The following is a 27,379-nucleotide window of genomic DNA, read 5'->3' on the forward strand; positions in this document are numbered from 1 at the left end:
TGCGCCTTCGTCAAGGGAATCGCCCAGTTAGCCAGTACATCATCCAGTTCCAGACGTTGGCATCTGAGCTAAAATGGAACGAGGAGGCCCTAATTTCCGCCTTCTGGAGCGGGCTGTCGGATCGCATTAAGGATGACCTTGCCACTCGGGACCTTCCTACTACCTTAAATGACCTCAGTTCTCTCTGCAATAAGGTGGACTTACGCTATCGGGAGCGTCAGAGCGAAGAAATATGGGAGATCGTTTCAAGTTCCGGCCCACTACTACTCCCGTCGCCCTTCCGCCTGAACCAACTAGCGATGAACCGATGCAGATTAATTGAGCTCGTCTCTCTGTTGAGGAGCGACAGCGGCGACGACGAGAAAATTTGTGTATGTACTGCGGAGAGACCGGTCATCTGGGCGCTACCTGTCCTACCCGTCCGGGAAACTTCCGCTCTTAACCGGCTCCGGAGACACCAGGTTGGGCGTTATGTCTTCGTCTCCACTTAAAGCTGAGTCTGCCTTGTCCATTACCTTGGAGTTAATGCACGCTCCTAAAATTGTTCTCCAAATTCCAGTCTTCTACCCTCGAACATGCACTTACCCTATCTGCCGTGGATTACCAATGGGACTGTATCCCTTCATACTCAACCTGTGCAGGTCCGTGTGGGTGCGCTCCACACGGAAGCAATCCAGTTTTTAGTTATACCTAAAGCCTCTCACGGAGTCATTCTCGGATATCCCTGGCTGAGCAAGCATTCTCCCAACATAGACTGGGATACCATGCAAATCCTCTCCTGGGGAGAAGTGTGTCATGTATCCTGCCTCCCTCAGATTAAACCAGTCAATAAGCTCTGTATGGCGGCAACTACGCAGATACCCACCCAGTACCTCTCTTTCAGTGACGTCTTTTCTAAAACAGGTGCCGATACTCTGCCTCCGCATCGGGAGTGGGACTGTCCTATCGATCTGGTTCCCGGCAAGGATCCTCCTCGTGGTCGTACATATCCGCTGTCCTTACCTGAGTCTGAGGCCATGTCGGCCTACATTCAGGAAAATCTTCAGAAAGGATTCATTCGACCATCCTCCTCGCCAGCCGGTGCAGGGTTCTTCTTCGTGGCCAAAAAAGATGGAGGTCTGCGTCCCTGCATCGATTACCGGGGCCTAAACAATATAACCATCAAAAATCGTTATCCAATACCCCTCATCTCGGAATTGTTAGATCGTGTAAAGGGTGCCACGATATTCACCAAATTAGATCTACGAGGGGCCTATAACTTCATCAGGATCCGGGCCGGAGACGAATGGAAAACCGCATTTAATACCCGAGACGGTCATTTAGAATATTTGGTGATGCCCTTCGGTGTCTGCAACGCCCCTGCTGTTTTCCAAAACTTCGTGAATGAGATTTTTCGGGACTTACTTTATGTCTCCGTGGTAGTATATTTAGATGACATCCTAATATTCTCCTCTAGTATTGATAAACACCGGGCTCAAGTCAAGGAGGTCCTGACTCGTCTACGTAAGAATCATCTGTACTGTAAGGCAAAGAAATGCTTGTTTGAGGTACCGACCGTTCCATTCCTTGGCTACATTCTCTCGGGTTCTGGCCTTGAAATGGATCCTACAAAAGTACAGGCTATTCTGGACTGGTCTCGCCCCAATTCGCTGAAGGCGGTACAAAGATTCCTGGGGTTCGCGAATTACTACCGGAAATTCATCAAGGGATTTTCCACCCTTACGGCACCCATTTCCTCATTAATTCGAAAAGGGGCGACCCCATCACGATGGCCTCCGGAGGCTGAAACCGCCTTTCAAATCCTGAAGCAAGCCTTTATTTCGGCTCCGGTGCTGAGACAACTGGACGTTAACAGCCCGTTCTTTCTATAATTAGACATGTCCTCCGAACCCGAGGGTGCAGTACTCTCTCAGAAATTCGAGGATAACAAATTCTATCCTTGTGGATTTTTTTCAAAGAAATTTTCTCTAGCCGAAAGAAATTACCCCATTGGGGAGCAGGAATTGTTGGCAATTAAATTGGCCTTTGAAGAATGGTGGCATCTCCTCGAAGGGGCCACGTTCCCCATCACCTTTTATACGGATCATCGAAACCTACTGTATATAAAAAATATCCAGTGCCTTAGTCCTCGTCTGGCTCGTTGGGCAATTTTCTTTTCCCGTTTCAATTCTACTTTGACTTATCGTCCTGGTTCACTCAACCAAAAGGCGGATGCTCTCTCCCGTTCCTTCTCCTCTGAAACATCTACTGAGCATATTAAAGAAACTCTAGTTCTGGAATCCAAAGTATTTGCCACTACCTGCATCCAATCCCCTCCTGGGAGAACCTTTGTGACCCCGGACCTACGCAAACAACTATTGAATTGGGCTCATGCCTCTCGCTTTTCCGGGCACACAGGTATCTGTAAAACCCTGGAATTCCTACAACGGTCATATTGGTGGCCCGCCATGAATCCGAAGAAACAGAGTATGTTTCCTCATGCCCACAGTGTGCTCAACATAAAATATCCATGCAGGCTCCAGCCAGTACCCTACTGCCTCTCTCTGTACCGCTTCGCCCCTGGACACACCTATCCATGGACTTTGTAACCGACTTACCTATATCCAACTGGTTCACCACCATCTGCGTAGTAGTGGATCGGTTCTCGAAAATGGTACACTATACTCCTCTGAAGAAACTGCCTTCCGCTCCAGAGCTAGCTCAATTATTTGTCATCAACATCTTCCGTCTACATGGTCTTCCGACCGAGATTGTCTCTGATCGCGGGGTACAGTTCGTAGCAAAATTCTGGAGGGCCCTCTGTTCCATCTTTCAAGTTAAATTAAAATTTTCCGCGGCCTATCACCCCCAGTCCAATGGTTCCACGGAGAGGGTCAATCAGGATCTGGAGACTTTTGTACGAATCCATATGTCCTCATCTCAGGATAACTGGGCGGACACCACAGGTCGTACTCCATTCTTCAGTTTTTGGCCTGCATCCAAGAGTACCAGAATTTAAAGAACTGCCAGTGTTTGATGTGCCAGCAGTGACCTCTACACTACAGAATTTTTCGCAAATATGGTCTCAAGTGCATTCCGCTCTACGAAAAACCTCAGACCGTTACAAAGTTGGAGCCGATAGGAAGAGAAGAGCGGTGCCCAGCTTAAAGGAGGGCGAACTTGTCTGGATTTCTACCCGTATTCTTCGCCTCAAGGTTCCGTCCATGAAGTTTGCCCCTAGTTTCATTGGTCCGTTCCCTATCACTGAAGTGATTAACCCAGTGGCCTACAAACTATAGCTTCCACCCTACCTCAGAGTACCAAATTCCTTCCACATTTCCTTGTTGAAACCTCTTGTCCTAAACCGCTTCCGGAAAAGTCTTCCACGCTCCCCTAAAGTCTGCACTGAGCGAGGCGTAGAGTTTGAAGCCAAGCAGATCTTGGACTCTAGTTTTCGCTATGGTCAACTTCAGTACCTGTTGGATTGGAGAGGTTATGGGCCAGAAGAACGATGCTGGGTAAAAGCAGAAGATGTCCATGCTCCTTGATTAGTATGTCAGTTCCATACGAGGAATCCTGAAAAACCCAAGAAGTGTCCAGAGGCCACTCATAAAGGGGGGGTACTGTCACGATTCGGGCTGTCAGGCTGCCAGGATCGCGACTCTTACCTCACCGGGCGCTCTGGCGCGGTCCCTCCGGCGGTGGAGCGGGGTCCTGGGGAGCAGCGCTGGGCAAAGGGAGTCCCTGGGCACAGACAAAGGGGGCTCATGTGGAGGGAAGTGTGAGCAGGTGAAACTGACAGCGCTATCGCGCTGGAGACTACTGGGCGCGGCCATGTTGGATTTTGGTCAGGTGTCTGGTGGGAGCCAATCAGGGCACAGCTGTCCTGGGAGTGTTTTGCAGCCAATCCTGCACTACCTGAGGGTACTAAAGGGCTGTCAAGAAGTCCTTTAGTTGCCAGTGCAACGTTTATCACAGCATAGCTGTGAGCTAGTTCCTGTGCTCCCTTGCTCCGTACTTGCTGCAGTTCCAGAGTGTCTCAGTGTTACCACCTCTCAGCTCTCTACCTTGCCTGTTCTGCGTACCAGCTAGCCACCTGTACCCGCTACCCGCTGCGGACCAACCAACCCCGGTCAATGAGTATAGCCCGCATTCCTTCAGCGGCACCTCGCCCTCCGTGCACCCATTCACCTTCACTCCGTTAAGACCAGCTGCCTTCCAGTATCAACAAACAAGCCTCCATTCCGCATCCGACTCCACTCCGGGTCCAAGCCCACGCCATACCGTGACACTTTCTTTTTTGCAAATTTTTAACACTTTACTGTTTGTTTTTATTATATTTGTATTTTCACCTTTCTATGCAGCCATAGCTGCTCTTGCCTTTCTTACTTCACACTTCACTTTTCTCATTATAACGATGCCCTGGGGTGGCTCGGCTGCGCCGATTTAGGGGTGTCCTGCTCTCTGGTTTTGAACTCTAGTATGTTAGGGACCTACCCTACAGAGGTTACCTGGATATGGTGGGTAGGCCCATAACCTTGGCCATGATTATGCTCCTCTATTGATTGCAAAATTTTATTGCATAATGTATTTATATATAATCAGTAATTTGGAGTTGTGCACTTGTGATTTGTCTGTTTCTGTGCCTGCAATAAGTCTCAACAGGTAGCACCTCCCATTATATATATTCAGGGTGTGCAGTCCAGGAATCTTTCCTATAAATTCTGAAGCACACAAGGAAAGAAAGCAGCATTTGCATAAAGTCGCAGACGGGTGACTGCCAATAGACGCAACTAAGGGCACTTCTGCATCCACCTCTGAATCAGCCCCATAATGTCAATATTAGAGTAAGGGGGAAACACTGCTCTCAAGCAAATTATTTTCAACTCCAAAAACTGTGCGTGAACGGTCTTCAGATCTGAACTGCCTCCCATAATACAGGTATCAAGCATCGTCCCCTTTTCTTTAATGTCACTATGGCAGAAATCTAACTCTTGCAAATGCTGGGTTTTTCCAGCTAGAAAAGCACTGAGGCTCAAGCTCTGCCAGCTTAGTAAGGAATTTTCCACCTAGGGAAATAAGATTTCTGCTGTTATTATGAACCAAGCAACAAATTCATCCCTCCTGCAGCCCTGACACGCCATTACAAAAGCTGCCCAGCAGAGGCCACCAATTACACCAAGTACCAGGAGCCTACTAAGGGCCTGATTCAGAGTTGTACGCTTTTAGCATTGCAGCTGCGACTTTGGGCCTGATTCACTACGGTACGCAGCTGCGAATACAATAGCAATTACGAACGCAGGTCAACTGCGACAGTATGCTAATTCATTGCAATCACAAAGCCGCCGCTGCACTACATAAGGACGCCCACTTTACACACATCTGTAATGTTTAGCAAGACTGCTAAAACATCGGTACAGTCGAATACCATTGCTGTCTCATGCACTCTTGCACATCTATCAGGCGTAGAGCATTGCAGTGGATAATTTATGCACGCCAATGCAACGGCGTTCAAACACATTGGCATGCCTGCGTTTCCCCGACCACCCCCCGTTACCACCCACAAACGGCACTTCCTGTCAATCACTCTGCGATGGGTCTGCGTAGTCACTGCGATCGCAGTCCTGATCGCAGTGGCTGGGTCGCGCATGCACACTGCGATGCATATGCAACAATCAGCCTATGGTGTGCGTATTAGCAACTGTGTTATTTGCTGAACCAGGCCCTTGGAACACAGCAGCAATTCTAAAATATGCTAATGATGCAGGAGGTGTCTTGTGTAAATAGACGCCTCCTGCCAGCTTCTGTGATCCGCTGCTGAGTCGGAGGATGCAGTTATCTGATCACTTGAACATCGGCCATCTCAGTACCCTCAGATTGCGCAGGACTGCCGGTGTTTTCACGCAGCCGGGGCCAGTGAAGTTACGATGGAAGACGCAGACACTGGTCTAGGCAGGCTCAGAAAACGGGGCCGACACGCCCCCATTTTCTGGGATGCTGGTCATCGCCGCCGCTTTCTCACCCCCAAATGGCTTAGGGGCACTGCAAGAGATCTCACAGACACTGATCGGCATATGCGCAGTACAGATCCTACGGATGCGCCAATAGTACGCAAACCATCGGGCTTGTGTGTGGATGAGGTTTAAAGAGACTATCAAAACTTTATGGAAGCTAATAGGGACATTACATAACTAGACCATTAATTATGTGGTTACTCCGCTGAGCAACAAGCAGGCAATATGAACTGGGTGACTATCAAGTACAGAACATATTCTGTGTGCTTAAAAGACATCAGTGATTGTTAAAGAAACGTATTGTTGTACTTTGAAAGTAGTGATGTAATCTGTTATAACAGTTACTAATTGGACAAATGTTTCCTCACACCTCACCTCAAAATGTGGATGTAAACAGAGTTCCGTCTCAGAGCACTCCTCATCACTGCCATTGTCGTCTTCAGAACTTAACGGACATCTGTCCCTCAGACAGAATTCTGTCTCTGCGTCCTGTCTACTGCGTGCACTAGAGATATTCATTTTGCGTTCATGTTCTTTTCCAATGGAAGAAAGATCAATACTCTGATGATTGCCCTCTGCAGAGTCAGCAAACACAATGGAGCCACCGCTGCTCTCCACACCTTTTATATCCTTAATATTTCTAAAAAAGAAAAAAAAATGTTCAAAAACGTATGAAAAACAATAGCGTACCAGGCAAAAAAACATAGAAGACGTTTGATACAAAAGGGTTTATGAAGAAAAAGTGTAATAGATGGAAAACTGTAATGAACCAGGGAAGATACAAAAATAATCAGAAAAACATTGTGGCGCAATACTTACTCCTCAGTCTTGTTGCTGGAAGAAGATTCACTAGCTTGTAATGAGAGAATAGGCTTACCTAGCAAAATCAGAAACGAGGCATGTTATGGAAGTGCACTGAGTGGTGTACAGATAATGGTAAGGATGGTTTGTAATTCGCAAATGCCAAATAGACATTTATCCATAAACAAAAACCTGGAAAATCAATAAAATAGAACAAGAGATAATTTACTCTACCTATTATAGATTAAGGGCCTGTTTCAGTCACACGCAGATCTGTATGCAGCTGCATTTGGAACATGGACATTTTGCTATCAGAATTCTAATGCGTAAGCATCGCCCTGCTGTTTCCTATTTGCAGCTGTCATCACTAGTATCAGCACTTACACCTACCCCATGCTGGGTGCAAGAAACCAGTCTGAAAAAGGTGTCTTGTAGCCATAAGCACAACTCAGAACAGGCGCAGTCCTGGCTCCTTGCCCACTACAATCCCACAAGACAGTTCTCTTCTGGCTGCCCAGAAAGACCCATTTCACAAGCGTAAACAGATGAAACCCATTCGACTTAGAGGGGTATATTTACTAAAGTGCAGGTCTTTAGAAGTGGAGATGTTGCCCATAGCAACCAATCTGATTCTAGCCATTATTCTCTACACGGTGCTATATAAATGATAAGTAGAATCTGATTGGTTGCTATAGACAACATCTCCACTTCTAACAACCCCCACTTTAGCAAATATACCCCAGAATCTATGGGAGATGCACAACGACACACAAGTTCACTACAGTGCATGTGCATCTGGCTAAAATAAGCTAAAGGCAGCTACAGCTCAGAATCAGGTCATAAACCAATTGTGAACTAAGAGCAAGTATCAGAACTAGAACATTCATTTTACCAGGCCATGTAAAAGCAGACAGAAGGAAACCCTATTCATAATCTAGAAAATATTGAAACATTTGTGTTTGTGACTGAATAAGCCACACTGCAGGACAACGACATGTATGGTGTAAACTTGTGGCTGAAAAAAGAAACAAAATCAACTTTTCTGTGCTCAATTGCAAGGTATTACTGTGTGACTGTGAGTGTGATAATATTACATACATGTAGAATTAGGAGGCTGAACATGTTCCATCCAAGCTGTATTGTACCCAACAATATTAGAGTGATGTAACCCGGCCAAAACCTTAACTTCACGAAGTACCTGTTAAAAGAGTTGTGATAAGAGCGATGACAGCATTATCCATATTAAAGCTACACATTGCCAATAGCCCCAATATGCTGTAATCCCGAACAGTCTGATATTGTTTGTCACTATTCTTACTTCTATCAAACAATTTAAAACTAATATAGGAACAATTCCCATAGGATCAATGAGCAGTGCTACTTTAGCGCTGCTAATTGGATACGCCCCAAGTCTCAGTATTGCAGTGTTTATATCAGGGCAATTAATGTAAGAAATCATGTATTCTTTGCTGCAGATTTAGCTAACAAATGATGAGGACAGAAGCTTGTAGGCTGCACCCAAAGCTCAATCATGATAATGGTCCTTTTTGGTTCCTGACCCATACGAGAAGACCACTGTTCCCTCTCCCTGTCCTCACTGGTACAGCTTCATCTAATCACTGTCCTGCTGGAAATAGCAGTCGGAAAGATAAAGAAATGCACCTAGCACGTGTTTAAGAACATTATTATGTACAAACCATTTGAATGTTGAAAGCGGTTTTAAACTACTCTACCAGATGTTTGAATAGCAACAGAGAGTGTGTCTTATATAAGCTTATCATGGCTGTAATGCAATGGATTGTTTAAAATGTAATATAAAGGATTGTTTAAAATCACCATGAAAACCTTCTCTTTATTTTGTTTTTTGAAAGGAAAAGATAACCAAACAAAAAGGAGAGTTAAAATTTCCCCTTGTTAACTCTCTTTCTTTGAAGTCCATAGGGTCCACAGGGAAACAATGGGGTGTAGGTGGGACTTGGGGGACCGGACACCAACAGCAAAGCTTTTTTTTATCCCAGGATGTTCAGGTCCTTCCCCCCTATATCCCGCCCACAGCCTGAGGGCAACTCAGTTTTGTTAACAAGCCCAAGCAGGAGCAGGATAGGAGAGAAGGAAGACTGGTACACAGAAGAATCACACTCACACATATAGAGAAGGAAACAAGTGACCAAGATAAGAAACCCATTGAAGCCATTTGTGTCAGGGCGGGTGCCCTGTGGACCCTATGGACTTCGAAGAAAGAGTTAACAAGGGTAAGTTTTACCATAAATCTCCTTTTCTTCTTCAGGGTCCATAGGGCTCCACAGGGAGACAATGGGGATGTCGCAAAGCAGTTGTTCACTCCTGAGCTGAGAAGAGAACCCTGCGCCCGAAGGAAGCATCCTGAGAGGCAAATGTATCAAAGGCATAGAACCTAAGAAAGGTGTGGATGCATAGTTGTTCAGCAGAGGCACCATGGCGGGCTGCCAACGAGGGACCCACAGAGCGAGTAGAATGAGCAGATACAGTAGCCTGCACAGGAAGTCTAGTCTGCGTGTAAGCCTGTGAGATAGTCATACGAAGCCATCTGGCCAGAGTATGTTTGTTAGCTGGCCATCCCTTCGTATGGAATCCATATAGGATGAAGAGTGAGTCCGATTTCCTGATGGAATAAGTACGGTCCACATAGATCTTCACAGCACGGAACACATCCAAATGAGCCTCATCTGCCAAGAGGTCTGGTGATTGGAAGGCTGGAACCACAATTTCCTCATTAAGGTGGAAACAAGAGACCACTTTGGGAAGGAAGCCAGGGCACGTTCTAAGAACAGCCCTGTCGGTATGAAAGTTTAGAAAGGGAGAGCGACATGAAAGCGCCCCTAAATCCAATACCCTACGGGCAGATGCTATAGCTAGACGAAACAGATCTTCGCAGGGAGCCATTTGACATCTACTGAATCCAGGGGTCGAATGGAGGTTCCTGAAGAGCGTGGAGAACCACTGACAAATCCCACAGAGCCACAGGAGGAACAAAGGGAGGTTGTATATGTAGAACACATTGCAGGAAGGTGTGAACATTCGGTAGAGGAGCAATTCTACATTGGAACCAGATGGACAGAGCAGAGATGTGCACTTTCAGAGAGGCTAGGCGGAGTCCAAGATCCAATCCAGCTTAAAGAAAGGCAAGGATTCTAGAAACTAAAAACCTGAGGGTCATAGTTTCTAGGGGCACACCATTGGAAATATGTATGCCATATCCGGTGATATATCCTGGAAGAGGCCGGTCTCTGCGCTTTGAGAATGGTCTGGACCACAGAGCTAGAAAACCCTTTAGACCTTAGGATGGATGTCAAGAGCCAAGTCGTTAGACGGGCCAGGTCCAAATGTAGACAGGGACCCTGAGACAACAGGTCTGGTAAAGGCAGTGGAAGAGGAACGTCTATGGAGAGACTTTCAAGATCAGAGTACCAGTGGCGTCTGGGCCAAGCTGGAGCTACCAACAGGACTGTGCCCCCTTCCTGTTTGAACTTCCGAGAAACCAGAAGAAGAAGGGAGACTGGAGGGAAGAGGTACGCCAAATGGAAGGTCCACCTCACAGATAATGTGTCCACAAAGGCCGCGTTGCAGTCCCTTGTCATGGTTCCATATACTGGAAGTTTGTGGTTGTGTCGTGAGGCCATGAGGTCCACATCTGGTAGACCCCATTTGTCCACCAGGAGCTGAAAGACTTCTGAATGTAGAGACCACTCCCCTGCATGCACGTCGTGATGGCTGAGGAAATCCGCTTCCCAATTGAGAATCCCTGGAGATGAACACTGCGGAGATGGTGTTCGGCCCATGAGAGAATGCGGGACCACTTCTGCCATTGCTGCCCGATTTCGAGTTCCACCTTGGTGATTGAGGTAGGCCACTGCCGTGGCGTTATCAGACTGTACTTGTACTGGTCTGCCCTTAAGAATACCCTGAGCCAGAGTGAGGGCTCTGTAGATGGCACAGAGTTCCATTACATTGATTGGTAAGATGGCCTCGTCTGGAGTCCAGCGTCCTTGGAAGGAGTGCTGCACGGCCACTGCGTCCCACCCGTGGAGGCTTGCGTCCTTGGTGAGGAGTGCCCAGACCGGAATCCAAAAGGGGCGCCCTTGTTCAAGTGGGACATCTGTAGGAAACAGGCTAGGGACAGGCGAATGTCCGGGGAGAGGCCCATCTTCTGGGATTTGAGCAGATGGGGTAGCCCATTCCATCTGGTGAGGATCAGGTGTTGTAGGGGCCTGGAGTGAACTGAGCGAACTCCACCATGTCAAAGGTGGACACCATGGATCCCAGGGTCTGCATTGCAGAGTGAATTGACACTCGGTGACTGTGGAGTAGTCTGTGCACCCGGTGCTGTAATACCAAGATTTTGTCTGCTGTTAGGAATATTCTCTGCACTTGAGGGTCCAGTAGGGCTCCCAGATGTACCATTCTTTGAGAAGGTGTCAGGGAAGACTGAAAATCTGGTAACGTATGGGAGTAAAGGATGATCAGCAATTTGCTCCTAAATGCCAGAAAACAGATGAAAATGGTCGTTAGACAAGTTTGTTAAATGTTTGATCTAAACAATTTGTTCAAACAACAGTTTTTGTCCATTTTCCGGCATTTGGGACCAAATTGCTGATTGTCATTTGCTTTCATACTTTACCAGATTTTCATTCCAACCAATCAACTAGTTGGATGGTTGGACAGAAAATCTTTACGTGTGTATGCAGCTTTAGGGCCATATTCAATTTGGAGCGAAATGTCGGAATCGGCGATACTTTATCGCCGATGATGTCATTTTCACCTAATTCAATTATCAAAGGCTTTTAGCAGGTTCAAAAAGTCTTTGAAAAAAAATGGGGATAACTTTTCACCACTGAAATAGGTGGCGAAAAAAAGTGCGGAATTGGGGTTTAGGGGTGCAGGCAAAAAAAGTAAAAAAAAAAAAAATTAAAAATAGGGAACACACTTCTAAAATAGCCAAATTAAATTCAGAGGGGTTCCCAAGTATGCGGCAGGTGTTTTCTACATTGCGGGAGTAGCGTCAGGTGCATTTTTGTTGAATTTTAGAATAACACTTTTGGGACTTAAAAAATAAGAGATATGGTAAGACCTTACCTTTGTTATCTCTATTTCTACGAAGTCCATAGGGATCCACAGGAGACATTGAGGTATAGGTTGATGACGTCAGTCGTCGAGCACCTCAATAGTTAAATTTGTGCTCCCAGGATGTACCGGGCTCCTCTCCTATACCCCGCCCCCAAGCCAAGGCACCTCAGTTTCGTAACAAGCCAATGGCCGGAGGAGGAGAAGAGAGAAGGAAGAAATTCTGGAACATTCAAGTCTCAAATTCTCACATACAGAAGGAGACGGAAAACCGGTGACCAGAACACAGCCCATCTGCAGCACAGGTGCGACAGGGCGGGAGTCCTGTGGATCCCTATGGACTTCGAAGAAATAGGGATAACAAAGGTAAGGTCTTACCATATCTCTTATTTTCTACTGCAGGGTCCATAGGGCTCCACAGGAGACCTTGGGGATGTTCCAAAGAAGTCTCCTTAAGGGTGGGGACGCTCCTGTGCAGAAAGGAGAATCCACCGCCCAAAGGAAGCATCCTGAGAGGCAAAGGTATCAAATGCATAATACCTTAAGAATGTATGGACAATAGACCACGTGGCCGCCTTGCACAGCTGAACAGCAGAGGCGCCACAACGAGCTGCCCACGAAGGACCCACAGACCGAGTAGAATAAGCCTTAACAGAGGACGGTACAGGAAGGCCCTCATGAAGGTAAGCCTCTGAAATTGCCAGGCGAATCCAGCCTGCCAAAGTCTGCTTAGTGGCAGCCATCCTTTCTTTCGGAAACCAAAAAGGACAAACAATGAGTCAGACTTCCGAAAAGAGTTGGTACGGTCCACATAAGTTTGTAGCGCACGTACCACATTCAAAGAGGCCTCACCAGCTGAAAGGTCTGGGGAGTTAAAAGCTGGTACTACAATTTCCTCATTAATGTGGAAGCTGGATACCACCTTAGGTAGGAAACCAGGGCGAGTACGAAGACCCGCCCTATCCCTATGAAAAATCAGAAAGGGAGGGCGACATGAAAGAGCCCCCAAATCTGACAACCTTCTGGCCGAAGCAATGGCTAGAAGATACAGTTTTAATTGTGAGACATTTTAAATCCACTGAGCCCAGTGGTTCAAATGGCGGTCCTTGTAGAGCCCTATGGACCACAGTCAAATCCCAAGGAGCCACCGGTGGGATAAAGGGAGGTTGGATGCGAAGCACACCTTGCATAAAGGTGTGTACATCCGGAAGAGTAGCAATCCTACGGTGAAACAGTACTGACAGGGCAGAAATCTGCACCTTCAGAGAAGCAAGGCGAAGACCGTGATCTAAGCCCGCCTGTAGGTATGCCAAAATCCTGGATAATCCAAATGTTTGAGGATTATAACCTTTGGGGTGACACCATTCAAAGAAGGTGTGCCACACTCTGTGATAAATTCTCGCAGAAGCAGGCTTGCGAGCTCTGAGCATGGAGTTCACCACCGAGTTGGAAAAACCCAAAGCAGTCTCAAGAGGACAGTCTCAAGAGCCACGCCATCAAAGACAGACGACTCAGGTACGGGTAGAGGCATGTACTTTGGGACAACAGGTACGGACGTTGAGGCAACAGCATCGGCGTGTCTATGGATAGACTCCGAAGATCTGCGTACCAGTGACATCTGGGCCATGCTGGAGCTACCAGCAGTAGCATACCTCCTTCTTGCTTGAACTTCCATATCACCCGAGGCAGAAGGGAGAATGGAGGAAACAGGTACGCGAACTGGAAGGTCCATTTGAGTCTACCAGCAGAGCCCCCACGACACTTGTTCTTGAGCCGTACCTTGGCAACTTGTGGTTGTGCCGAGATGCCATTAGATCTACTTCGGGAAGTCCCCACTTGTTCACCAGAAGCTGAAATACTTCCTGGTGAAGTGACCATTCCCCTGGGTGTACATTGTGACGGCTTAGGAAGTCCGCTTCCCAGTTCAGGACTCCCGGGATAAACACTGCCGATATGGCTGGGACATTTTCCTCCACCCAAGTCAGGATGCGGGACACTTCCATTACTGCCGCCTGAATTCGAGTGCCTCCTTGTAGGCCACTGTGGTGGCGTTGTCTGACTGGACTTGCACGGGTTTTCCGTGAAGTATGTCAGAGACAGACGTACCTCCGGAGACAGTCTGGGTTCGTATCCGGCGTGGAGATATGTCCCATCTGGAAAGGATCAATGTCTGTAGAGTGCACCATTCGGTTTTGGAACCAAAAAGAGAGTGGAATAATAGCCCGTTCCCCTCTGGGGAGTAGGTACTAGATCGTATAACTTTCTGCAGTTCCAATGCCTTTTCCTGATCCATCTGAAGTCCTGTAGGGAAGAATTGATGAGGAGGTATGTATTGGAAGGAAAGGGAGACCACTTCCCTTACCCAAGTGTCTGTTGTCGTATGCCACCAACACTGGGCGAACTGAAGAAGTCGGCCTCCCACCTTGGGGTCCCGCAAGGAGAGGCCTGCCCCGTCAGGCTGAGGGTTTAGTGTCGGGCTTGGCAACTGGATGTTTGGTACTCCAAGCCTGCTTCTTGGGCTTTGTGACCTTCTTAGCTCCTGACGGTCTGGGAAAGGACTGAACCTTGGCCTTACCCTGAGGCATGAAAGTCCGAAAGGACTGAGGGCCTGATTCAGAGCCGGACGCTCTGAACGAGCGCCCGCTCTGAATCAGGGCGTTTTTTTTTGGTAGCGGCCTCTTGGACGCTCGCATAGCTGTGAGTTACCACCCACAGCTTATGCGAGCGTCCATGATGATGGTAGCGATGGTCAAGACCATCACGACCATCGGGCTTGTGACGAGACCCTTTCGGTAATGTCTCGTTGCTGCAAGCCCTGGAGTGGTTTTGGCTCTATCAGAGCCAAAAGCACTCCCACTAACATAGGAACGCCTCCGTCTGGGCAGCCACGCCCCCGGCACGCCCACCAAAGGGGGCGTGCTGTCACTCACCATCGACAGCACGCTCCCTTTGGTGCGAGACCCATAACGACGGCTTGGCCGTCGTTATTCGGGCCTCGCTCATGCACACGACGCACTTGCACGACGCACTTGCCCAACATCGAACCGCTTGCGAGCGCTCAGCGCTCGCGAGCAGGTCTGAATTAGGCCCTGAGGCCTAATTCAGCCGACCCTTTTGTAGTGAGCCCCGGAGCTAAAGATTTTCTCTCTCGCTCCGGGGCTTGCGCACGCGCAGTGCGGCCGCTGTGCGTGCACAGGGCCTAAACATCAGCTCGCTTTTGAGCGCTCAGCGCTTGTGAGCGGGTCTGAATGAGGTCCTGAGTTCCAGATCCTGATGGCATTGGGGCCGAAGGTAAACAGGCAGACTTGGCAGCAGCCAAAGTGTCCACGATTTTGTCCAAATCTGGCCCAAATTAGACCTGGCCATTAAAGGGTAAACCATCTAACCCTTTCTTGGAATCAGCATCCGCTCTCCAAAATCGCAACCAAAGAGAGTGTCTAGCTGACACTGCAGCTGATGAAATGCGAGATGTTAGGAGACTAACATCCAAAGCAGCCTCTTTCACATATGTACCCGAGTCTCTGAGGTAAACTACCAGTTCAATTTGTTCACTGGTAGACTCTACAGGCAAGGCTCTTCCAAGGCACTTGCCCAACATTCCATGGCCCTGGCAACCCAGCATATAGCCATAGCTGGCCTAGCGACCCCCTACCCCGAGAAGGAATAAATGGACTTTAGGCGCACCTACACTTTTCTGTCCGTAACATCCTTTAATGATGACATGGATGGCATAGGAAGTGTTGCACTTTTGACAAGGCGTATAATATGAGAATCCACCTGAGGAGGAGTTTCCCATTTAGAGAAATACTTCTCCTCGAATGGATAAGTGGCTTCCAACCATTTCTGCGGTTGAAACCTCCTGCCTGGAGTTTTCCAGGCTTCTTCCAGATGCTCAACTAGCTGATCCGACAGGGGAAAAGCCATCGCTGAACTTTTCACTTCCTTAAAGAAAGCATGTTTGGATTTGGCTGCTGGGGTAGCCTCATCCCCAATATCCATAGCCACATGGACTGCACGAATGAGGCAGTGTACATAAATTTTGGACTTAGGCTCCGCCTCCTTTTGAGGGAGCTCTGTATCAGATAAGTCCTGAATTTCCCCAACATCAGTCGACACATCTTCTTGATAGTACGTGGACTGGGAAGATAGTGCCTCCTTCCTAGCAGAGCGCTGGAAAGACTCCCCCTGTAAAACCTCCGTCAGGTTTTGCACCGTATTGGAGAGAGTATTAACCCAAACAGGTTCAGTCTGGTAGGGAGAAGGCTGTAAGGGCATATTATGAGCCACAACCAACTGTCGGGGAATCCCCTGTGACGTAGATGGCATAGCAACCTGCGGAGCGTATCCCAATTGTGGGGTCACTGGAGGTGCAGCAAGCCGACCCATCAGGGTAGTTAGTGCTTGTGCAAAACAAGCCCAGGGCGGCTCTTGAGAAGAGCTGGGCCCAACAGGTAATCCTGCATTTCTGGTACACAGGGTACACAGGACTCATTCAGACCCGGTCGCAAGCGCTGCGCGCTCGCAACCGGGTCGATGTTTTGGTCCTGCGCACGCGCAGCGGCCGCACTGCGCATGCGCAAGCCCCTAAGCGAGAGAGTTTCGGAGTTCCGGAGTTCGCTACAAAAAGGCCGGCTGTCGATGTTGATCGACAGCTCGGCCCGTTTTGTAGGCAGGGCAGGGGGGTGGCTACACAAACAGAGGTGTTCCCGAGCGAACGCCTGCCGTTTTGTGAGCGGCCGCACTGACATCAGCAGTGATGTCAGTGGGGAGTTTCCTGCTCGATCAGAGCAGGAAGCTCCCTGGGGCTTGCGGTTGCCGAGACCCAACCTTAGGGTCTTGTCGCAAGCCCCGATGGTCGCGATGGTCTTGACCATCGCGACCATCAACCTGGTCGGTCGCTAAAGCTGTGGGTAGTAACCCACAGCTAAGCTAGCGACCAGGAGGCCGCACTAAAAAATAGAAGCGGCCGCCCTCATTCAGAACGAGCGCTCACTTCTTGCGAGCGCCTCTGAATGAGGGCCACAATCCTCCCACAATAATCTCTCCCTCCTTTTTTCCAGCAAAACACCTGTTGCAGGACTGTGTAAGGGGGATATCAGCCTGAGCAGAATCACTGCCAGACATAATGAATGTATGTGTCAAACTCCTCAGCTCAGCTTAGGCTCCGCCTTCACCACTGAACTGTGAAGTAATTTGATCCATCAGCAGCACTGTCACTGCAAGGGCTAGTGAAAGAGAAAGTACAGGGATAGCTAAAATGGCTGACAGAGAAAAAGTTTTGCAGTCAGACAGCGCTAGCAACAGACACATACAATGCCAGGAAAACCTGCACTATTATTAACTAACTAGACCTTGTGTCTAGTAGGAATAGTGCTACATGTACCGACCTGCTTGGAGGAGGGGTATGTAGAGGGATCCAGGCTCCGCAGCTCCCTGTGAGACTAGCGTTTTATGCACATTAAAATTGCCGCCGGAGGACTCACAGGGGGCGTGCCTGAGGGAGGAGAGCTGCCTGCAACCGCCAAACTGCTATAGAGCGCACAGTGCAGGGAAGGGCCGGCTGTGCCATACAGGGAAGGCCCGCTCCCCTGGCGTGCTATTAACCCCTGGGATGCCATGATGTCCGCACGTTGTGGCCCCCTATCCCCGGTGGTCTAGTGACAGCGCAGGCACCATGCCTGGTGCCACACGCAGCCTCTTCTCAGGGAACCCCCAGCCCTGGGAAGTATATGAACTGTGTTATCAGACGCCCGCTGCTTACCTGAATGTCCCCCGTGACATGCAGCCACAGTCCTGGGCGTCTGGGGGCTTTTGCTAGCCAAAACCCCCAGACACCCGCCGCAATCCCTAACGCAGTGCCAGCATCTCGGCGCCGGTGGGGTGTCGGAGTGGCAGCATGGGCGTCCGCTGGATAGCCCATGCTGACCACTCTGCAGTAAAAAACAACTATTTTCTGGGCTGTCAACACAGCCACTCTTGAAGTGACCCGATTCCGTGCTGAGCCCCTACGAAACTGAGGTGCCTTGGCCTGGGGGCGGGGTATAGGAAAGGAGCCCGGTGCATCCTGGGAGCACAAATCTAACTATTGAGTTGCTCGACGACTGTCGTCATCAACCTATACCCGAAGGTCTCCAGTAGAAAAATGCTTACCCCCATTTTCATGTACCCCAAATTTGATAGGAATAGTTATTTTTCCCCCCCAAAAAATCTAAGTGCTATTCTTCACCTCTTCTTCATAGCCGCAAATATGCACCTGCTGCGGCTATTACAAACTCCGACTTCCTTCAGCAGGCAAAAATGGGGGTACCCATAGTGATCCCCCATGTCTGGACATCTTTAGGGGGGTCCCAGGCACATTTCCCGAAAATTCCCGTTTTTTTTCGTAGATCCAAATTCGCCGGGTCCCGTTTTCGCTCCTTTTAATTTGAATACGGGGATAAAGCGGGCGCGCGCCAGATACTTTATCCCCAGAAAAGCTCCGATGTGGAGCGAAAAGTCCAGCAAGGACTTTTTTTCGCTCCCAAATTGAATATGGCCCTATGTTGGAAAGACAAGTTGGATGGTTGGAGAAAAGTTGGTCTGATGTATGGCCAGCTTAACTAGCTTAGTACAGACAGAGCGCTGTACAGTTGTCCTGAAGATCTACACGCACTATCGGCAGCATCGTGTAGAAACATACCTTCTTGCAATCTTTCCTGGAAACTTTTTTAATAACGATTTTTTTAACAGCGTAGTATTGCCCATCAAGTTTGTTTCTGACCTACAAAAGAAGTATAAAATACTGTAATCATGGAATACCACTAGTTTAAGCTAGTAAAAGTAACACCAGAAAAAGTATGCAGGCCGCTCGACAACACACTCCAAATCTTATCATACAGCACACTTTAACAAAAGAGCATAGATGTGCAGTAAATCAAGTAACACATTTTTTAAAAAATCTTTATATTTATAGTTGTGGTTGACACACATAGAACAGTATCAGAAATATTCGCAATAAGTAGAATAAAAAAAAGCAGAAAGGTACACAATACTGTACAGTATATTGTATGATTAAAAAAAGAATGCCAAATCACCTTTTTGTATAAAGCAGAGGTTCCCAAACTTGGTCCCCAAGGCACCTTAACACTCCAGGTTTTAAGGATACCCATGCTTGACCACAGGTGACTTAATTAGTACCTCAGTCAATTTGATTTAACCCCCTGTGCTCAACCATGGATATTTCTAAAACCTGAGCTGTTGGGGAGCCTTGAGGACCACGTTTCGGGACCTCTGGTTTAAAGTCTTGTTAAATAGTGGATAAAAACATCACAAGTAACAACAATAGGGTAAGGGAAGAGGAACCAGGGATATAGACAGTCACTATAAAAGGACTATGGCCCTCATTCAGAGCCACTCGCTAGCGGCAGTACGCTCGTTCCGAGCGATGTTCGCACATCTGCGCATGCGTACGGATCGTTATACGCATGCGCGAACCAGTCAGTGCGGCCGAAATTCATGTGCTCGCAATATAGCGAATGCCTGCTATTTTGAGTGACAGAATGAGGCGTATGTGGGTGGTAACAGGGGAAGGTGCTTGAAAACGGGGAGTGGAGATCCGAACGCAGGCGTGCTTAAAGGTCAAAACGGGCGTTTTATGGGTGTGCATAATTAATACAGCAGCGTCATTGACCACGTCACTGGGTTATTTTATAGCCAGAACTGCTTGCAAGATTGTGGTAGCAAAAACCAACCACAAGAATAGCGAGCAGTTCATACGCTGGTCGATGTACTCGATTAATCTAATAAATAGCGGACAAGACGTATGGTGCGAGCGGCCAGGGGGCGTTTTTAACAAATAAACGAGCGTATGTTTTGCTCGCTCGTTCAGACTTAGAGGTGTGAACAGACTGCAATTTGCGAACGGATCATTTGAATAGCCACCCCTTGTTTTTGAACGAACGACCGCAAATAGCGAACGGCTCTGAATCAGGCCCTATAACCATTAATTCCAGAAAAGATGGCCAAAACACAAGGAACCTAATGCCCGCTTTTACTACCATACCTCTACCTAAACGTTTCCAGGGATCTGTCTGTGAAAGTGAGAGTAGCAGGGACCACAGATATCGTGAAACTTGTCTACTTTAGCATGGAGAAGGGCGGTGACATTCCATAAAGGCAGTATAACAGATTTTATGAATTAAGGGCCTGATTCAGAGCTGATCGCAATTAGCGCTCGCTCATTCAGAAAAAGGGGATGGCTATTCAAATGAACCGTTCGCTCTTTGCGGTCTGTTGCCACCTCCATGTCTGAAGGTGCGAACAAAACATGCGGACGTTTATTTGATAAAAACGCCCCCTGGCCGTTCGCATCATACGACATGTCCGCTATTTATTAGATTAATCAAGTACATCGAACAGCGTATGAACTGCTCGCTATTCTTGTGGTTGGTTTTTCCTACCACAATCTTGCGAGCAGTTTTGGCTAAAAGACACCCAACTGACGTGGTCAATGACGCTGCTGTATTAATTATGCAGACCCATAAAACGCCCGCTTTGACCTTTAAGCACGCCTGCGTTCTGATCTCCACTCTCCGTTTTCAAGCACCTTCCCTTGTTACCACCCACATACGCCTCATTCTGTCACTCAAAATAGCAGGCATTCGCTATATAGCAAACAAACGATTTTCGGCCGCACTGACTGGTTCGCGCATGCGTATTAAAAACCGTACGCATGCGCAGATGGGCGAACATCGCTCGGAACAAGCGTACTGCCGCTTACGAGCGGCTCTGAATCAGGCCCTAAGGCCTTTATAGAGAGAGTTTCCAATTCACAGCAACTAGAAGTTTAGCCGTGTTAAATATTTGGTAACTAAGGACCTGATTTAGACCCACTCGTTAGGAAGCGTTCACACGCAGCCAGATTTTTGTATTCTGCACATGCGTATGCTTCGCAGTGCGCGTGCGCAAACCAGTCCTAGCGATCGGGAATCGTTCGCTCACCGCACATAGACAGCCCGGCTGAATGAGTGACAGGAGAAGCCGTTTGTGGGTGGCCATTAAAAACGGGGGAGTGGAGGTGCGAACGCAGGCGTACCTGAGCGTCTCAACGCCGTTTCAAAGGCGTGCATAATTAAGAGCCAGCGTCATAGTACACATCACTTGGTTGAATATTACACTGAAGTGCTCGCAGTGCTTGCGGTAGGGTATGGTCAGCCACGTATGGGTTCGATGGTACCCGATGGTTGCATACACTACCTGGAGATGACGTGCGCAAGTGGGCATCTTAAGACAGGCTGGTGGGTATCTGCATTCACAAAGCAATCGCACGCCAAGACATAGTTGCCGTGCAATCGCCTGCCTTTCCGAATTTGCATACGCATCGAGCGAGCGGGTCTAAATCAGGTCCTAAATTTGTTCGTAGGTTTGGAGTAGGGATGTGCAGGCTCGGATAGGTTCGAGTTTGCACGCCGAGTTCGGATTTTTAAGTAAGTAAGTTGGATAGTCTCCTCCCAAAGAACCTTTACACATCCTACTTTGTAAACCAATAAAGGGAGTCTCCAAACTAGGGATGTGCAGGCTCGGATAGGTTCGAGTTTGCACGCCAAGTTCGGATTTTTCCCTCCAAAAAAACGGGACTCAGAAAGAGGCAAAACGCCATCTTGCATGGATAAACATCATCATTCCTGGACTTCTGTCCAGGAATTATGATGTTTGTCCATGTAAGACGAGTTTGCAAGCTACAGCTATTTAGTTCCTATGTGTCAGCTCTGATGTTACCTTTAGCTCTCCAAGTTGCTATTCTTCCTAGTTGCTCTTGTGTTCCTATTTAGTTAGGATTTAATTCCACAGATCTGCGCTGGTCTCTGAATTATAGAACTTCAGTGAATCTGCTTATTATGTTGTCCACCTGCGAAGCTCCAGCTAATCATTCACCCAGTTGCCTTCTAGATCTTCAGAGTACTCATAGCATTTACCTGCGCTGCAGTAATCCTGCTTTCAGTTCTAAACTACTTTGCAGCACTACAGATTCCAGCATACCATTTAAACCTGGTTAATCCTGCTTCAGTTCTAAACTACTTTGCAGCACTACAGATTCCATAGCAGTTAAAGGCCCCCATACATCAGCAATTGATTGAAGCAATCGTGCACTTTGCAATCGATTGTGTTCAAAAATCTTTCCCTTTTTCAATCTATTGCAGATTGCAGAATTGCCACAATCGATTGAAAAAGGGAAAGATTTTTATACACAATCAATTGCAAATTGCACAATTGCTGCAATAAATTGCTGATGTATGGGGGCCTTCAACCTGGTTAATCCTGCTTCAGTTCTAACCTACTCCACAGCACTACAGATCCCAGGATACCAGTTAAAACTGGTTAATCCTGCTTCAGTTCTGAACTACTTTGCAGCATTACAGACCCCAGGATACCAGGTAAACCGTATTCCAGCTCGGACCTGCTCTACAGCACTACAGCTTCCAGCAATACTTGGCTCATCCTTCCAGCTTTATCTTCATCTGTCTGACACTGTAATCTGCATTCACCCCATGATTATTGTTACTCATATACCATTGTGCCTCATCAGTATACTATTTAGAGATAGCCAGTTACTTTGTCTGCATGTATCCCATTCATCAGTCCGGAACTTTCTGCACCAATCTATCTGCGGTCTTTAGTTCCTGTGCGCTCTTTACATTTCATATTCCTGCAAACTATCATCGCCTGCTAAGAGTGCAAATTGCAAGATCCATCTACAGTGTGGTCCTACGCTATTACCTGGCTTCAGTAGTGTCCCCAACACTGCACACAGGCTCCAGTTCCCACCTACACCTGCAGAGGGCTATAGTGTGCGTTAGCCGATCCTAGTCCAGCATCAATTGAGCCTACCAGTTCCAGTCTTTTTCCTAGCCAAGCCCGGCATCCAGTATACCAATTCTAGTCCAATCATCTCCCTGTTCCAGTTCGGTCTCAGTAGCAGTAATGCTAATAAAGAACTTCAATACTGTTTACAGTTAAGCACCACTTATACATTCATTAATCACATCAGTCTCATCCATACAGCTCAGTAGGTCCCAGTTCCTGTGCTCGCAAACAAAACACAGATTCCTGCTAATCAGGGAGAAAACATCCTTCCAGATTACCAATATCAGTGGACAATCCCACTAAATATGTTTATACGTCCCTGTATGCTCGCACTGTCTCCAACATAGAGCTGAAGATGTCGAGTATAGGTGATGCAATTTTTCAGGAATCAACTACCAATGTGAGTACATTTTGTGAGAATTTTACTTGTGTTAGAAGTACTGGAAGTTTTGGAAACCCATTGCCTAATATCTGACCAATCTGAGTCTTCCAAGGTCAACCCCAAATCCTGTTCCCATGCATGTTCGAAAGGTTCCTTAAAAGTGGTGGATGGGGTAGCCATAAGAGAATATAAAATTGAAATAGCACCCCTAGAGCTCTGGTCTGATATGCATAAATGTTCAAACGGGTTGTGTTTCCTGAGATTGCTTGACTTACTCCCAGTCTGAATGAAGTCGGTGACTTGTAAGTACGCAAAATTGTGCGTAATTTGCAGACCGTACTTTTTACACACTCCCTCAAAGTAGGGAGGAGCAAAGTCTCCTGTAATGTGTAGAAACCTAGTTGTCCCGACCGAGGCCCAGGGGCACATGTAGGACGACATACAACCCAATGAGAAGTGCGGATGTCTCCAAATAGGAGTTAGAAAAGAGGGGTAGGCGCTAGATCTAATCTTCTATTTACTCTATCCCAAACCTAACCTAACACATAGGACCTCGTGTACCGAGGCCGGTCTTAGACGCAGGGAGAGCAAGGGGAGAAAACCCACTGACTGCATACCAACCAAGTCGTTCTCAATGGACACCAATTTCTTGCTTCCCTCCTCTGTGTGCCAGGACATAATGTGGCTTAGCTGGGTGACATTAAAGTAGCATTCAAAGATGGGAAGGCCTAGACCTCCATTGATAAATGATTTAGCCAAACACTCTCTACCTTGCCTAGGCTTTTTATCTGACCAAATAAACCTGTCACATAGGGATTATACCATTCAAAAGAAAAGAAGCCGGGACAACTTTAGGGACAGTTTGGAACAGGTAGAGCTACCTGGGAAATATATTAATTTTAACTGATTTAATTGTGGCAGTCCAAGATATCAGATTGGAGCCCAACATGCCAGATCTCCCATAATGCATTGTTAATGGGGAATGTAATTAGCCATTTATAATTGGTCATATGTTTTTGTGGAATGGGATCAAAATACGGGACAGGAGGAGATCCCAACTTGGGCTGGTAAGTATACTAACCCTCTACTCTCCCCCCCTAATCCTCCCTTGGTGGTGCCTAACCCTAAAACTACCGGGGTGGTGCCTAACCCTAAGTGCATAAACCTAACCCCCCCATCCCACACCCTAAACCTAACCCTCCTGGGCAGGTGCCTAACCCTAACCTCTCCCTAGTGGCGCCTAACAATAACCCTCCCTTCCCCTAGCTTAGCCCTAACCCTCCCTGGGGGGTGCCTAACCCTAAGTCCTCCCGGGGGTGCCTAAATCTAACCTCCCCCCGCCGCAGCTAACTGCAAAGACGCCCTGGATTTAAGACGTTCGGGACGGTATCCTTCTGCATTCTGGCGTTGGGATTAAGTTACGCGTCAGTATTTTGACGCCTATCTTAAGTCCAGTGTCGGGCTTTAGCCGTAGGGATTTAGACCGGCGGCATCCCGGCCGCCGGTCTAATAACTACATTCCATTTTTGTGATTTGGATCCCTAAGTGTTTAATGGATTGCACCGAATATAAGTTAAATGCTAGGAGTTTCAGCGTGGGGGGGTGAAATGCCAAAGCTTCCGATTTAGAATGATTAATCTTATGACCTTATGAGAGTCCACCATAGGCAGACAATTCTGCCTGCAAGTTAGGCAGCAAGGTCAGTTGGGACGATGGTGTTAATAGCACATCATCAGCAAATAGGGATGTTTTATACCGTTTTTCCTGGACCGAGACATCTTTAATTCCTGGATTACTCCTAATTTTGGCTGTAATGCAAGGGTGAGAATGGGCACGCCTGCTGGGTCCCATGCCTAGTCCGAACACTGGTGATGCGAGCCCATTAGTGGAAATAGAAGTCGTAGGGCCATAATACAAAACACACATTGCAAACAATGTGCCACCTGGGAAGCCAAAAGACTGCAGGGTCTTGAACATAAAAAGCCAGGCGGTCGAAGGCCTTCTCTGTGTTTAGCGATAACAACGATGCCGGCAATTTAAGTTTGTTGATGTATGAGATGAGATTCACTGTACGCCTAGTGTAATTTAGGGCCTGTCTCGTGGGGACGGATCTGGACTGGTCAACGTCAATCAGTTGAACCAAATACAAATTCAGGAAACTAATGTGTGAGATGCTGGATGTCTTTATACCAGCGTTAATCAGACATTGATATTAGACTTATTATTAGCTGGAAAGACTTTAATGTAATATCGATTTACATCAACAACATAAATGTAGTATTTATAGAACACCAGTGGGTCCTATGCAATGAGCTTAATTCTTATACAGTGTAAAGCAAATGGTCAGTGAGGTGTCAATGTCTCTTCCTGCATGCAAGTAAGAACACAGCACAAGACAGAGACCCAAAGGGACTACTAAGAAAGGTGAAAGGGAGACCACACTCCACCCTCACCCCCATAAGAAAGACACAAGGAAAAAAGTATTCCAATAACACTCTAACACACAATAGAACCCCAATATACAAGACTTCAGTTAACATATCGAAAATACACAAAACGAACAAACAACACACGACAAACAACACACCGTGAAACATAACAACCGACAGCTACACATCCACGTCAGATACTGACTATGATTCATCATTCTCGATATACGAGATAGAGGACAACCCCACACAAGACAACTTAACAAGATTATCATTGGAGTTAGGCTGGCAAAACATCACTGTAAGGAAAGGGACAAGCAATACAGATAACCACAACAAATCAGAACAAACCACAGAAACTGGGATTTGTAACAATATACAGGCGACCATAGCAACAACACACGAACAACCAAACAACACAAACGAACAAGACACCTGGGGAATCAATTTTTTTGAATTGAAGACAAGTCTCGAATCATGCCAGAGATCTGTCTCCACCCCAAACAGAACACTGAAAAGGAAACTAGAAAAACAAGAAGAGGTTGTAGAGGAGGCACGAAATGCAAAAGACAAAACCAGTCACCAACACCAAAAGATGACAAGGAATATTCAACTTAAGTAGCAAAACATTATAGCACAACCACATCACTCGACAAAGGACTAAAATTCGCACCAACAGCCAAGATGGCCAAATTTGACACTTACATGGACCTACACAAATTCACGTGGAAATTAACCCTCAAAAAATTATTTTCCAAGACACCCATGCCCCAACACAAACCAACAAGTAGCGACATATACAGATACACTAACCACAAACCCACCTCTCAATTCTACCCCAGTTACATCATGGGGAACCATATACACACGTTCACCAACATTCTCGAGAAAGAGATCACCAAGATCTATGACAAACAAAATGTAAAAAAAAAAACGACAATGAACCTCGCACAATAGAAAGAATAGCACTAAAAGACCTACAAAAATGTTATCATAAAACCGGCGGACAAAGGGGGCGGAATAGTCCTACTAGACAAAGCTGACTACGTTAAGAAGCGACAAGAATACTTAGCAATGAAAACACATATAGTAAACTAAAACAGGACCCCACCACAAATTTTCAGTTAGAATTACAGAGACTACTTAAAAAGGGACTACATGAAGGAATACTCACGAAACAAGAACATGAATTCATCAAGATCAAAAATCCGGTAATCCCTGTATTTTACCACTTACCCAAAATTCATAAAGACCAGACAAAACCACCAGGCAGTCCAATCATATCCGGCATTAACTCACTCACCTCCAACCTCTCAAAATATATTGACACGTACTTGCAACCATATGTATAGACGCAAAGAGCATACCTCAGAGACACAACAGATATACTCAACAGACTAAAACATATAGAATGGAAAGAAGACTACTGGTTAGTCACTTGCGACGTGACTTCTCTGTATTCCATCGTAGATCATGAACAGGGTTTAGAGAGCACCAGACACTACCTCACTTTGGACCCAGAAATGGAAGAAAAACAAATAGACTTCATCATCGAAAGCATACGATTCATCCTTACACACAACTACCTTTGGTTCAGTGACGAATTCTACATACAGACCAAGGTAACCGCTATGGGAATGAGGTTCACACTGAGCTTCTCGAATCTCTTTATGAGTTACTGGGAGGACAAAAACATCTGGTCCCATCCAGCTCGACGTGAACCTCGTTACATGGACGAGATTCATAGACGACGTGTTCTTTATTTTTAAAGGGAATACCACTTCACTCACACACTGCATAGAATACATTAACGACAACGAAAACAACCTGAT

At 47.0% G+C, this 27,379-nt stretch overlaps 1 protein-coding gene across 1 annotated transcript in view; it reads right to left on the reverse strand.

Moving 5' to 3' along the window:
• Positions 1-27,379, reverse strand: part of LOC148538954 (eukaryotic translation initiation factor 2-alpha kinase 1-like) — a 222,279-nt gene that overhangs the window by 109,410 nt on the left and 85,490 nt on the right. The window contains exons 8-11 of the mRNA XM_088451962.1: positions 18,574-18,654; positions 7,893-7,992; positions 6,813-6,870; positions 6,369-6,633 (exon numbers count right to left, since the gene is read on the reverse strand). Of these exons, the coding sequence (XP_088308088.1) occupies positions 6,369-6,633; positions 6,813-6,870; positions 7,893-7,992; positions 18,574-18,654 (504 nt within the window). The remainder of the gene's footprint in view (positions 1-6,368; positions 6,634-6,812; positions 6,871-7,892; positions 7,993-18,573; positions 18,655-27,379) is intronic.

Source organism: Taudactylus pleione, unplaced genomic scaffold, assembly GCF_031769625.1.
Source record: "Taudactylus pleione unplaced genomic scaffold, aTauple2 ptg000032l, whole genome shotgun sequence".
Classification (NCBI taxonomy): domain Eukaryota; kingdom Metazoa; phylum Chordata; class Amphibia; order Anura; family Myobatrachidae; genus Taudactylus; species Taudactylus pleione.